We start from the raw sequence: 14,064 nt of genomic DNA, 5'->3' as shown, positions 1-14,064 counted from the left end.
TCTTCTGGACTTGTGGTTTTTTTTTACAACCCTCATTGACTTGGTTCCTGAACTTCTCAGCGCACATTGTCTACGCCTTCATTGAAGAAAATCTGAGGATTAGTCAGCACCAGAGGCGTGGCTTAAAGTTTCAATTCAGTCCTGGGCAGATTGGCTGTATTTAACCCATGCTTGGACTCTCCTTCGCAGCACCCAGAAAAGGACCCTTCAGGTAGGCCAATGGTCATTTTCATTAAAAGCGGATAATCTCAGTTTGTGTGTATATGTATGTGCGAGCCCAAATGAGAAGAAGCTGTATTACAGTATGCCCATAGCTGATCAATTACAGAGAACATCAGATTTCTCCAGCAAAGATGCAAACAAGTTCTTGATATTGTTTCTTGTTATTTGGGAGATTTCAGTAGATTGAAATAAAAGTATCTTATTTGGAATTTTCCCTCTTAAGTATGTCTTTCCTTTATTTCTTTCAGATATAAAACCTTCCAATATTCTTCTGGATAGAAATGGAAATATTAAACTCTGTGATTTTGGCATTAGTGGACAACTTGTAGACTCCATTGCCAAAACCAGAGATGCTGGATGCCGGCCATATATGGCAGTAAGTGGGATTGGAAAATTTAATTGCTGAGATGGGAATAAGAATGAACCCTTTTTGGTTTCCCCCCCCCACAACCCTGCTATGTAGAGTAATACTAAATATCCAGGATCAATCCTCTGGGTCAATTTTAATTGCCTAAAGCTCTGGATAGATAACTTGGATATGAATATAATATGTAATTATAATATGAAATTTTAATTCTGGCCCTTTAATACACACAAAAATATTTCTTATTCATAAATAAATAAATCTTTAAATGAGGTTGTACTGATCCTAGAGAAAGGTTTGAAACTAATTCCTTTGGAGGGAATAAGGAAGAGCAGGAATCATATTAGGTTTCTTGCAGGTGTCTGTCAGTAGTTTTGCAGAGGCAGTGGGAATATTACACACATAAGAATTGTAAATTGTGTAGCAATTTGGTTGCTAGGAGAGAAGCACTGTTTAATTTTGAAAAGACCCCCTGAGCGAATTATGATTTTAGAGATTTGATCTAGGCAGCAAAAAGAATTCCATATTTATTTTTAAGTATTCTATATTTATTTCTAAGTTTCTAAGTATGCTGCACCTGGCTAGATCACATCATTGATATCTTACAAATGTTAATGTCTAAAAGCATATTACTGTTTGTGCAGCCTAGGGACTTTTTCAGTCTCATTGTAGAACATTACATCCCTGGATGCTCATGCTAAGTAGCATAGCAAATCATGCACATATTTTAACAATCTTTAATAATCTGGATTTTCTAATAGTAGACAGATCAAGGAACATTTGCAGGAGGAATAAATGTCTTAACTTAGACGGAGTTGGAGGGTTCCTAGAAAAAGCTTCCTACAATAAGAAAAAGAAGATGGGAAATGATGATTTCCATGAAGTACAGTGTTGGAGACACATTTCATCATCATTGGAATCTTTGCTTTTCCTTAAGAGAAAAAGGGTCATTGAAATAGGTTTGAAAATTAGGGTTCAGGTTTATTGTGGAAAAAGAGTGGAGGCCTTGAATGCTAAACTATGGCATGATAGTAAGTTCTCTTTAAAATGTGCCTAAATTTGCTTTGGACAAAAAGCAGCTTCACACTCCATTTTGAGAGCATGTTCCTGATCCGAATTAAAAGCACATTGGTTTCTTACCATGATCTTCCCTTCAGGTTGTCTTGTAAATTATACAAGCAACTTAGAGACTCAATTTAAGCACCAGTTTTAAGAAATGCTTGACATGTACTTAGGCCTGAAGTATGCTTAGATGTATCAGATTGTTTGATGTACAAACAATTGATCAAATTATGCTTAATTGGCACAGTTCATACAGAGCCCAGAAATTGCTAACCAGATTGTAGTGTTCTGTTTTGTTTTTGCTCTTCATGAAAGTGATGCTTGATAAGTGAAATGTTGGTGTTACATGAAGTCTTACCTCCATCTCACTGTGCAATCTTTATACCATTTCTTAATATATTTGATCTTTCTCTTGTATGCCTATTTTTCTTATCTTATTTCAGCCAGAGAGGATAGATCCTAGTGCATCCAGGCAAGGATATGATGTCCGTTCTGATGTCTGGAGTTTAGGGATTACATTGGTAAGAAATAGTGAGTGTTGCTGAAGAGAAGTTCTTAAATCTGCTTATGAAGTGATAAAAGAATTTGGGAAATGTAAAAGTTAGAGCGGTCTTGCTTTTATAAACATAAAATATCTGCCTATCTGAATTTATCAGGAGTACAGTTTGGGCTTTGTTCACTTTTTTCAGTTTTATTGTACCATGTGGTGCTTCCCCCTAGTGGACATATAAAACCATTGCTTGTGTAAAGAATACTTTGCTTCAAGTAGAAAGTCACACTTTTTTTATAGCATAAATGAAGTGGGGGTACCTGTCTAATGAGAAATCATTGGTCAGCACCAGTGAAGTGAAGTACTGTTTCATATCTTCAGTTCCATTACTTGTTACAGATCTGAAGGAGCATGCAGCATTAACTTTTTCAGTGTCAATATCAATTTTTCTATATGTATCCTTGACCATGGGAAATAAATGTATGCTTCCGTTTAGCTTCAAATGATTAGTCCTGGCTTTTCTTGGATTGAGGCTTTGTGCTTTGTGCCAAGCTACAGTTTATACAGAATACACACATTTTAATGGGAATGGCCAAATCTGATCTCCCAGGCACAAATGAAGGGATTACTATTTGTATATCATATCCTCAATAATTTAGAATGTAAACTATTAAAAGTTCATCTCTCTTGTACTGACTTACCATATTTTGTGATCACAAAGGTGCTTTTTCAAGAGGCAACTGGATTTTCCTCTTGAAAAAGCACCTTTGGGACAACCATGACCTGGATGACTGAGAATCTCCATAGACATGTTTTGTGATAATCTGTAGTTAACGCCAATAATGCAACCACTGCTGCTTTCAGTTGATCTAAAGTAGGGCCTTATTTATAGTGAATTATTGAATTTCTTTCCCAGGAAGGTAGCTCTCAAATGGCCAAGTCTAACACAATGTTTAAAATACTTGTTTCCCCATGCCTAGTAGATATAATTGCCTGGATCTTTACTTTTAACTACCATGTTTCCCTGAAAATAAGACAGGATCTTATTTTCTTTTCACCCCCAAAATAAGCACTCGGCCTTGTTTTCGGGGAAGTCTTATTATTTTTGAGGTGCAGGAGGCAGCAAGCATGGTCACCTCATGGCTGCTGCAGTGTTGCATTATTTTCGGGGAGGGCTTATTTTTGATGGAGGGCTTATTTTAGCACATGCACTCAAAAGCCCGATTGGGCTTATTATCTGGAGAGGTCGTATTTTCAGGGAAACAGGATATTTAGGAGTATTAGATCTGCAATTCATTTACTGTCTCAGTTGGAATGCTTTGATTTACGTTTTATCATTGTTATAGAACTATTGTGTTACACTATATCCTGCAACCGGCTCCTTCCGAAGGAAGAATATATAATAGCAGCAGTAACTCTTTCTGTTTTTGTGAACTTCATGTTGAATAATTCAGCCTGTATGTTTTGTGCTGATCTCTTTGCTGCAGTATGAGTTAGCCACAGGACGGTTTCCTTATCCTAAGTGGAATAGTGTATTTGATCAGCTGACACAAGTGGTCAAAGGAGACCCACCACAACTGAGCAACTCAGAGGAACGGGAGTTCTCCCAAAGTTTTATCAACTTTGTCAACTTGTGGTGAGTATGTCTCATTTTGATCTTCTTCTGGATGAACGGTTTAGCACAGTGATTCTCATAGGGATTCATGCGGGCTTGAATAAGGGTAAATCTTGAGTTAAGTCTTGGGGATCTGTGGCCATGGTCCATGGCTACAGAGTTATTTAAAGGGGGTCCGTGGTGAAAATGGTGAGAACCACCAGTTTATATAATCTATATAAATAAATTTGTATAACGTGCTAAGGTAAAATATGAATTTTTTGTTTTGTTTTTCCAAAGTAAATCCAACCATTGTGTTTTGCATAACATGGTTTATGCTTATACTTAAAGCGTGATAATGAGAACTACCGTATTTTTCAGAGTGTAAGACGCACTGGAGTATAAGATGTACCAAGATTTTGAAGGGGCAAATTAAAAAAAAGAGTTTTTGCACTCTGCAAACCTCCCAAAACCAGCCTGTTTTTCACAAAAATGGGCCCATTTCTTTTTTCAAAAAAAGGGCATGCATAGCCTTTAGGAGGTTTATAGAGTGCTCCTGGGGGCTGTAGGGGGGCAAAATTTAGCAAAAAACGGCCAGTTTTTCACTCATTTCTGCCCTCCCCAGCCCCCAGGAGCACGATGAAAGCCTCCTAAAGGCTATACACGGCCATACAATGCTGTATTCAGTGTATAAGATGCACCCAGATTTTCAGCCTCTTTTTTGAGGGTAAAAGCTGCCTCTTATACTCTTAAAAATACGGTAGTCAACTATAGCTTATTTAATAAGCCTTTCTTAGGAATGTGTTGTTATCACTTCAGACAGTTAAATTTCATAGTTTAAATTAATACTAGTCTTTATTTATTGTGACGTTTCTATGACTCAAATTATTATAACCTATTGATAAGTCCTGAATAAACAGAATGATCTGTGCTAATTGAACTACAGAATTGAATTCTGTGTCTGCTATGTCTGAGTATGTTTCCCTCCTATCATAGAGGGTCCTGGTACTTTTTTTGCTTTTAAGTATGAATTGGTGTGTCATATCTAAGGTTATGATTGAGACAATCTACTAAATAGAAATGAGTGGAGATTAGTTTTCTACCCATAGTATGCTATGATCCTACACCTGGCCCTGAAATTTTCTAAGAAGTAAGATTACTTATTTGGGCATGGACTCGCCAGTATCTAGCCCTTGGCATAGTATGGTGCTGATTGCATTCAGCTGGGTTCACATCATCGTTCTGACGGGAGTAGGCAACTGGGTACCATCCATATTTTTTTCATAGTTCCAAGTCGGTAACTCTGCTCACTGAGATCAATACAAGTTAATCAAAATATTGGACTGCCTACCCTTGCTATAATATTTAGTGACAAGAATTGATAGAGTTCTACTGGGAGTATTTGCAGCTTTGCATTTGTTACATTATATTGGATATAAAATGAATGGTTTCTGAGTCTCATTGCAATTAGTATGCCAAATGGGAAACATCCAATCTACCAAAAAAATAATTACAAACAAAACAGGAATTCAGACACGTTAAAGTAACAAGAGTAAAAGAAATTGCTTTTGAACTTTCAATTATGTAAAAAGAAAAGCAGAAGAAAAATATTTTTAAGCTTACTGAACTTTCCGGTTAGTGTAACTTTAGTAAACTAGTAAATTTCCTTTGAGACTTGCTCAACTCTTGATGATTTCATGGAAATATCCATGTCAGTCTCTTGTCAATAGTACAGAAATAGGTTTTATGGTTTGTTTGGAAATTTGGTCAGTCTGTTTTCTTGTTAATGTTTCAAACACTCTATAAAACACATTTTGACCATCAGTTTATGGCTTAATAAGCAATATTTAAACCAGTTTTTTGAAACCATTTCACTATCCCTTTGCACACACAAGGCAAAAACTAAGAACCTGCAGTTAAATTATAGATTGCCCTTATGTCCAAATTGGAGTTTTGTTTAGTGGCTTTCAAATAAACAAGAATATGGATGCTGGTGGTTTTTTGTTTTTTTTTGCTTTTGTAACAGTTTCTCTAAGCTCTGCCTTGCACTAAACAAAATCAAGGCAGGGCTGTTTTGAATTTCTTACGCTTTCTCAGAACTAAGTCATATTTTCTACAATTCTTCCCTTAACATTTTCTCATTCCATTACCATTCCCACCTCTACTCCAACAATTGCACTGCATAGCTTACTTTTCTTCCAGGTGCAATTCAAGATGCTGATTGTCATCAAGTCGTTTGTGATTTGTGGGACCACCATTTCCCAGAAATCCGTAATATTTGCCCATCCAATAAGATTCAGTAGGGTAGACTCACTGTGTGTCCCCTTGACAGGAGACTGTCACTACCAGGGGCCACATACACATGTCTTTTGAGTTGCAAACCCTCCCTTGGAACTGTTCTCCCAAACACACAATTGACCCTCCTGGCTTTTAGAAAATCGATGAAAATCTGATTGTTCTACCAAGCTGTTACTGTATTTATTCAGCGTTTGCAGTTCCATAGTAATCTAGGATATAGTTGTATGATTTTAATCTCCAATATTGAGACCTATGCACTGCTCAGAATTGAGAATTGATGAACTGGAGTGGCCTATAAATCTTGTAATTGAATGAATAAGTTCAGATGTTTCAGTCTGGATAGAATGAACCTCCCTGCTGGTTTCCATGTAAATTGTGTTCTCTCTTTAAAAGAAGCTGTTATTTTTCCCTATCTTCCAACTATGCTCTGTCTTGTTATTGATCCACTGTTAATTATTAATTATTACTATTTTGACAGGATGTTAATATATTAGATGCCTTTGTAGAAAACTGTTTCTAAGGGGTTTAGAACAGGCTTGGAAGGCAGGAAAAAGGAAGCATGGATAAATGAGTGCTACAGATTTAAAGCTTGTACATTGTGGGTACAGAATTTGAAAACAAGTAAGTAGTCTGTAGGTTACAGTAACTTCACAGAAAAATGAATATGTACCCAAATGCATTAGAATTACCAGTTTCTGATCATTCCTTTAACTTGTGCCATCCAAGAATTAACTAAAATGCCTTTCTGCAATCATTTTCATTTGTAATCTTTTTATTACTCTTTTTAGCCTTACAAAGGATGAATCCAAAAGGCCAAAGTATAAGGAGCTTCTGGTGAGTATGGAGTATGAACCTATCAGCAAGATTTAATTGAAGGTTTAGGTGATTCCTATTTTGAAGAATGATTGCTCTGTAATAGAAACATTGGTATTTTTCATGCTGTAGAATATCTCCAATATTGCACTTACCGTATTTTTTGGAGTATAACACGCATCAGTATAAGACGCACCAAGGTTTTATAGAGGCAAATTTAAAAAAAAAATTTTTTTTGCACTCTGCAGACCTCCCAAAAACAGTCCGTTTTTCGTGAAAACAGGCCCGGTTTTTTTTTCCAAAAAAAGGGCACGAATAGCCTCTAGGAAGCTTGTAGAGTGCTCCGGGGGGGGGGGGGAAGCAAAATGTGGTCCATTTTTCATGAAAACAGACCCATTTTTTGTTTTAAAAAAGACATTCATAACCTTTAGGAGGCTTATAGAGTGCTCTTGGAGGCTGGGGGGACAAAATTAAGCAAAAAATGGCCCATTTTTCTCTCATTTCTGCCCTCCCCAGCCCCCAGGAGCATTCTGCAAGGCTCCTAAAGGCAATGCACAGCCATTTTGGTGAAGGGGCGGGGTTTTGTAAGGCAAAAAATGCTGTATTCAGTGTATAAGATGCACCCAGTTTTTCAGCCTTTCTTTTGAGGGAAAAAAGTCCGTCTTACACTCCAAAAAATATGGTATATAAAATTAAGTGATGGTTGCTTCTCTCTATGGTGCATTGAGTGCAAGCCAGTTTTTTCCCCCCAGGTTTTGATTATAAAATTGAAATTCTGTGCCTGGATAATAGACCTGCATGGCAATTCATTGTAAATAACTTGAAGGGCTTCAGTCAAATCATGTCTTATTTACATATTCTTATTCTGAAAGTTTTATGTCTATTTTAAACCATGTAAGGATTGTTTTTCCTAAAAAGAAATTGTAGAAATCATGGCAGTAGTTCATAGAAGTTAAGGTACATAGAGACATTTAATACTTTTATGTCCTATAGATAACTTTTTGTGATACTGACAGTGAGACTGTTTTATTCCTTTTTTCTTTCCAGAAACATCCCTTCATTCTAATGTATGAGGAACGAACAGTGGATGTTGCATGCTATGTTTGTAAAATCCTGGATCAAATGCCAACAACTCCCAGCTCACCAATGTATGTTGATTGATACTGCTGCTATATCAAAACTCTAGAGCAAATGCTGAGAGAAAGCAAGATGTACAGAATCTTCACCCCATATTGCAGTGTTTTAATGCTCGCCCAGACACCATGTGCAATAATGTTGGTGTTACTCCTCCATTCTGTCTGTATATCATTGTCACTTACCAAGTGGATCCATGTAATACCCGAACTCACAGTGTTAGTGTCAAGTCAAAGAGAGACTTTGTTTTGCTCTTTTTGTGGACATATACATAAAATGTGGAAATAAGTAACATTTTATTTGTTGACCATGATTGGATAGCACCTAAAAGTTAAGTTCTAAACTCAGAAACTTCTCAGCAGCTACTGGAGGGATTTTATTCTCAAATTCTTCCAACTGCTACAAATAATTTAAAGGAAAGGAAGTTAGTTGTTGGTCTGTCTGTTTCGAAATATAAAAACAATACTGCTTGGGAGACAGTAACTTGTGCAGCCAAATGGAGCTACTTTTACCTTCTGGAGCTAGCAAAGGCAAACGGGGGATAATATATAAATATATATATATAAATATATTTTTCTTCACAAAGTGCAATAGATTGAGTTGAAATTCTGTTGCTTTTCAGCCACAGTGTATATTTTTGAAAACAGTGTGACTCAGCAGAACTTCATAATGTTGGGGGAGGAAAGAGTGATCATGTAAAATGGATTATTTCTTTACCAAAAACATTCAGTGCGTTGAAAGAGCTAACAATTCAACTTATAAGGGAGAAAGAATAATGTATTCTTTCACTTTCCATGGAAACCAGTCTTCAGCAGAATTAGGTATCCTACAAACTGTTAACCAATGAGATAAAATTTTGAACTGAGGAATTATTAAACTATTCAGTGGAATTTAACTGGCTTGTGATCCCTGATTTCTAACTATAACCTGGTGATTAGTTGGCTAACTTTCACATTTGGAAAGGACACTGGATGACCTGCAGTTGTGAATAGCTGTATTTACCTTATTAAAGAACTCCAGGTGTGATTTGGATCTCTGCTTCCTATCTGATATCAAGTATCAAAGCAGATAAGCTTCCTTCCTCCCTTTCAGTTAGATAACTTGTACTTCCAAAATCACAACAAAATGGTGCTAATTAATTTGATGTACTTTGGATGATGAATTTGATTTCCACTATACCATTCTGAAAATGGAATTCAGTTTTTTATAATGGCTTATTGATATATATATATATATATTATGGAGAAAATTGCTGAGTCAACATCAATCTGATGGCACATAATCAATATTTGTAATGTAAGGGAATTAATGTGTTAAATTCTTCAAAGGACAGAATACAGAACAAGGAATTTTAATATTGTCAATCCAAGAAAAAAAGCCATATAAAATTAAACTGGTTTTAATTTCTTCAGCTATATTTGATTAAATACTCATTTCTAACTGACAGCGGAAAAGAAGTGACCCTTGTAAGACACAACACAATGGAAACAAGATCTTATTGCTTTAGCCAATTAACTCTTATATTTCTAGTTTACCAACTGGTTAATAAACTTTCAAGACATGAAACAATCAGTCTAAACAGGAACCTTTGCCCCTGCAAGAACATATGGAATCACAAATGAGATATTGTTTGAATTGAATTTGGTCTTTAATAATGCAATGATTCTTCTTTTTAGTCCTTTCGGACAAAAGAAGTACAGAGCCTCCCAGCCTTACGTATCAGTTTTCTGTTGGCTCTTCCTTGTCTTTGCCCCCCCCCAAAAGAATAATTGTTATAGAGCCCCATTTCCCAATTCTATTATTTGTTTATATAAGCAGAATATTTCCATGTAGTTGATCAGAAAATGGAGGTAGCTTCCAACGCAGGCTCAGTGCGATGGAAGTTCTAGCATATTAATCATAGATTGTTATAATATACTATTAAGGGTGCAGCATTTATATTACAGTGTATGTTTATAAAGATGTATAGTGTTCAGAAGCTGTGAAAATAGTGTAAGAACTGTACATTGTGAGCTCTGGTTAATTTTCTTCTTCTTGTACTATAGCAAAAAATGTATAAAAGTTTATTGATAAGCTGATGTGCAGGGATATTGCCTAATCGTCTGTAAGTAAAATGGAGTTTCACAACATGATGGCTTTTAAGAGCTTCCAACTATTTTATCTTTTCCTGAATTGACTTCCTGTTCTATTTAAGATATTCTACATGGAATCAAAGTGTTTAATGTAATAGTTCTATTTTTTTTCGCCTGCAGGTCAGTTGTAATAAATCAAGGATGCAACGTAGACCTTGTTAATTTTTGTTATAAGGTCAGGTATGCAATGGGGAAATCAATAAATGCCACCTTTCTCTGGTCAGTTTCCCCTATTTATTGAAAAAAGAAGAATTAAAATAGATGGTGGAATTAAGGAGATTCTTTTCACATCTTAAACAAAAAACATAAGCTCTATTTGATCATTGATACATTTTAAACAGGTATTTGTCCTTGCCTCATGAACCACTTCGGCTGATGCATCACCTAAATAATCATCATTACTTAAGTGCTATTGCAACTGAGACTGGACTATTGCTTGAATGGTCAATTCATTTCTTACACATATTTTTAATGTATCTCAAAACTTCACTGTTTCAGCAGTGGCATCATAAGAACATGAGCTGTGTACTCCTGGTTTGGACTCTTGACCCATCAACAGTCTGTTCTCATGGTGGCCAACCAATACCCCCCAAGAAAGCTCACTGTTCTTCGAGTTGCTGGTCTTCAGAGGCAACCGAAGCTAATCACCATCGATCCCCATGATTTTCTTGAATCCAATCCTTTTTTGAAGCCAGTCAAGCTGATAGCCAGCATTGGAGTGAATTCCAAGGTTGAATCATGCATTGTGTAAAAAAAGAAACCCTTTCCATATTTCCTGATTCTTCCAGGATTCAATCTCATTGGGTGATCTCTGATTCTAAAACTTTTGAGAAGGGGTAATAACTTCTAGTCCCTTGCATTTTGACACACCATGTATACTTTTCAGTATACCTCTGGTCTCGTCTCATTTCCCTCCTTTATAATCTCTAAAGCCTCACGCCATAATCATTCTTCATAGCAAAGTTGCTCCTTGAGTTGCCCGTCAATCTCTGAAACTTCTTGAGCTCCACAATGTTTCTGACGCATGGCAACTACAGGTAGTCCTCACAGAATGATCATAGTTGAACCTGGAATTTCTGTCACAAGGCTTTGGGGTTGTGACCTGGCTCAGTTTTACAACCATTTTTACAATGGTCATAAATCAAGTCACCATGGTAGTTAAGTGAATCATGTAGTTGTTAAGTGCATCCATTCTCTCAAATACATGGGTAGGGTTTTTTTTGCCAGAAACTGTGTGTGTGTGTGTGTGTGTGTGTGTGTGAGAGAGAGAGAGAGAGAGAGAGAGACAAATTACAGTCATGTGATCCCAGGACACTGCAACCAGTTGTAAATGTGAGTTGGTTGCCAAGCACCCAAACTGTGATCTTGTGACCACAGATGTATCCCGAAGTTGTAATTTTGAGGATTAGTTGTAAGTATGTATTTTGCTGTCCTCTGTATATTCAAATAGTTGTTAAGCGACCAGTGGATAAGCAAAGACTACTTGTAGAGCTGCACACAATATTTCAGATGTGGTCACATCATTGATCTACATAAGGGCATTATAATACTGGCATCTCTATTTTTAATACCAGTTTTTATTATCTTTAACATGTTGGGGGTTTTTTAACAGCAAATGTACACTAAAATTCCCTTTTTACGACTTTTTAATCCCTTAATTCTCAGAGCCCTGGTGACGCAGTGGTTAGAATGCAATATTGCAGGCTAATTCTGCCGACTGCCAGGAGTTCGATTCTTACCAGCTCAAGGTTGACTCCGCCTTCCATCCTTCCAAGGTCAGTAAAATGAGGATCCAATATGTTGAGGGCAATATGCTGACTGTAAACCGCTTAGAGAGGAATGTAAAGCACTGTGAAATAGTATAAAAGTGTTATTGCTAATTCGGGAGAGTCGGGGCAACTGGATGGATTAGAAAGTTTATTGGTCGGATTCCCTTCCTGATGTCACTATGTCAACATATTCATTGTCACTGCTCGCTCTGGTCCTATTAATTTGTTTGCATAGTTGGGATTTTTGGCATTAGCTTGCATAACACTGAATGACATCTGTTTAGATGCCCACTCCCTAATATGGAACTCTGCAGTTGTTTATTTTTTGTTTATCACCTGAAGTTTTTTACCATTTTGACTAACGCTATTAGCGAATCTGGCTATTTCACTAGTCACACCCAATTCCATATAATTTATAAACACATTAAAACAATTCTTGGTCCTAAGTCAGCACTATTTAGATCCCATTTACTCGTTTTATTATTTGTGTGGGTTACCCAAATCCCATTTGTATTTGGTAGTGCTATATAGCCCATTTATCACTACTGTTCCCTCTGTCAATGTCTGATGGGATTTGGGGTTTCTTTTTGTTAATTGGTTTCAACAAGAGGCACTGAAATAATTTTAATTCATTTATCGAAGCCTGAGTTTATTATATGAGCAATGCAGAGGGCATGGAAAGAGGAAAAATTAAAAAAGAAAAATTGTGAAGGAGTTAACCACATTTCTACTTTTCCTTTAGCATTCAGAGAGTAGAAATTGATGTGACTGGCCTGCCAAGTTAGGATTATACTAAGATCACAGAAGTGTTGTTATTTTTTTCCTGGACAACTTCTCCTTAAATGTGTATTTTTTCTTAAGATTCACTAACAAAATAACAGTGGAGTCAGATGGATTTTTTTCCAGTCCAATATTTTTAACAGCAGTAAACATGGCTGTCTTCCTTCAAGGTGAATATAAAAATCCATCCTGAGTCATTTGGATAGGATACAGAAGAAATTAAAGTAATACTGTATGGAAATGGAACATCGTGTACTATAAGACTTGACATGACAAAATAACATTAAAACACAAGCTAGTGTGACATCACAGGATTCGTTTAATAAGTACAGCAGTGCTGGTCACAGAGGTAAGCAGTGTATTTATTTACAGTGTGGTTTTTTTCCGTAGTTTAACAGCATCCTTTTAAATAAGGATAAAGCTGGCATTAAAGTTCTGTACCGCACAACAGTGTAGCACCTAAAACTTCTGGATTCAAGTGCTATTAAAAAGTCTCATTGGAATGACTTCAAACTTCTTTGCATATTAACAATAAAAATTAAAAAAAAATAAGCACGTGAAAGAATATTCTGGCTACTAGTGCATTGTGAACATTTGTACAATCGAAAACTCATGCGTTAAATAGTGATTTTTACAGACAGTTAACATTTTTAACATGCAGCAACTGTTAACTTTTTCCCTATTTCAGCCATTGAAGTTGGTCATCTTAACAGGCCCATAGTTTTACGGATACTGAAGTCTGCAAACAGTCATTCTGCTAAGCTTCCTCATGAAGATATTGATGGCACACAGTCCTTTATTTATATGCTGATGATACACACACACACACACACACACTCACACACACAAATCCTATAGTAGGTACACTCATTTGGTAAACATAATGAATTTTAGGTTCCAAACCTAATTTTACAAAGCTTCAGGAAATAGTAATGACGAATTTAAATTATTATTATTTGTTTATCACCCCGCCATAGAACCTTCTGAATTCTGTGTCTAGATTTATGAGAAAAACCAAAGTAGTAATTGATGACTACTATTGCAAGATATCTAGTGAACTTTTCCTTTTCACATGTGGATTCACATACACTGCCTCTAAAATATCCTAAATGGGATTTTCTAGATCATCACAATAAAATATAGAAAATATTTCCTTCTCTTTTCTTCCTCTTGTAAATCTAACAGGAGGAGTAAACCAGAAATCGTGATGTCAATCCTGGCTTCTTAACAATTTGCATACCAGGAATGGTGGCTTAAATAATTTGTCAAAACACAAAGCTAAATGGGAATCTAGATCTTGGATATCTCTTTCTTTAGCAGTTACCCAGTGTTCATACTGAGCTCCTCTTTTAAGGTTAAATGTAATGACATTTACATACTGAAGTGGAAATAAGTTCTTCATTCCA

General features: G+C 36.2%; 1 protein-coding gene and 1 long non-coding RNA gene across 8 annotated transcripts in view; both read left to right on the top strand.

Moving 5' to 3' along the window:
- MAP2K4 (mitogen-activated protein kinase kinase 4) overlaps nt 1–8,872 on the top strand; it is a 58,313-nt gene extending 49,441 nt beyond the window's left edge. For all 7 annotated transcript variants that reach the window (XM_087709830.1, XM_087709831.1, XM_087709827.1 and 4 more), the window contains 5 exons: nt 471–598; nt 2,092–2,169; nt 3,626–3,774; nt 6,819–6,864; nt 7,891–8,872. In XM_087709830.1, coding sequence (XP_087565956.1) covers nt 471–598; nt 2,092–2,169; nt 3,626–3,774; nt 6,819–6,864; nt 7,891–8,004 — 515 coding nt within the window. In that variant the 3' untranslated portion in view covers nt 8,005–8,872. The remainder of the gene's footprint in view (nt 1–470; nt 599–2,091; nt 2,170–3,625; nt 3,775–6,818; nt 6,865–7,890) is intronic.
- Nucleotides 8,873–12,146: 3,274 nt separating this feature from the next.
- LOC148048138 (uncharacterized) lies at nt 12,147–13,448 on the top strand. Its single transcript, XR_015695992.1, has 2 exons — nt 12,147–13,007; nt 13,347–13,448. It is a non-coding gene; the product is annotated as an uncharacterized LOC148048138 (long non-coding RNA).
- Nucleotides 13,449–14,064: the final 616 nt, after the last annotated feature.

The sequence above is a fragment of the Thamnophis sirtalis genome, unplaced genomic scaffold, assembly GCF_051295495.1.
Source record: "Thamnophis sirtalis isolate CommonGarterSnake01/CBP01778 unplaced genomic scaffold, rThaSir2_p1.2 scaffold_3, whole genome shotgun sequence".
Classification (NCBI taxonomy): domain Eukaryota; kingdom Metazoa; phylum Chordata; class Lepidosauria; order Squamata; family Natricidae; genus Thamnophis; species Thamnophis sirtalis.
This window is presented reverse-complemented; position numbering and strand designations above follow the sequence as displayed.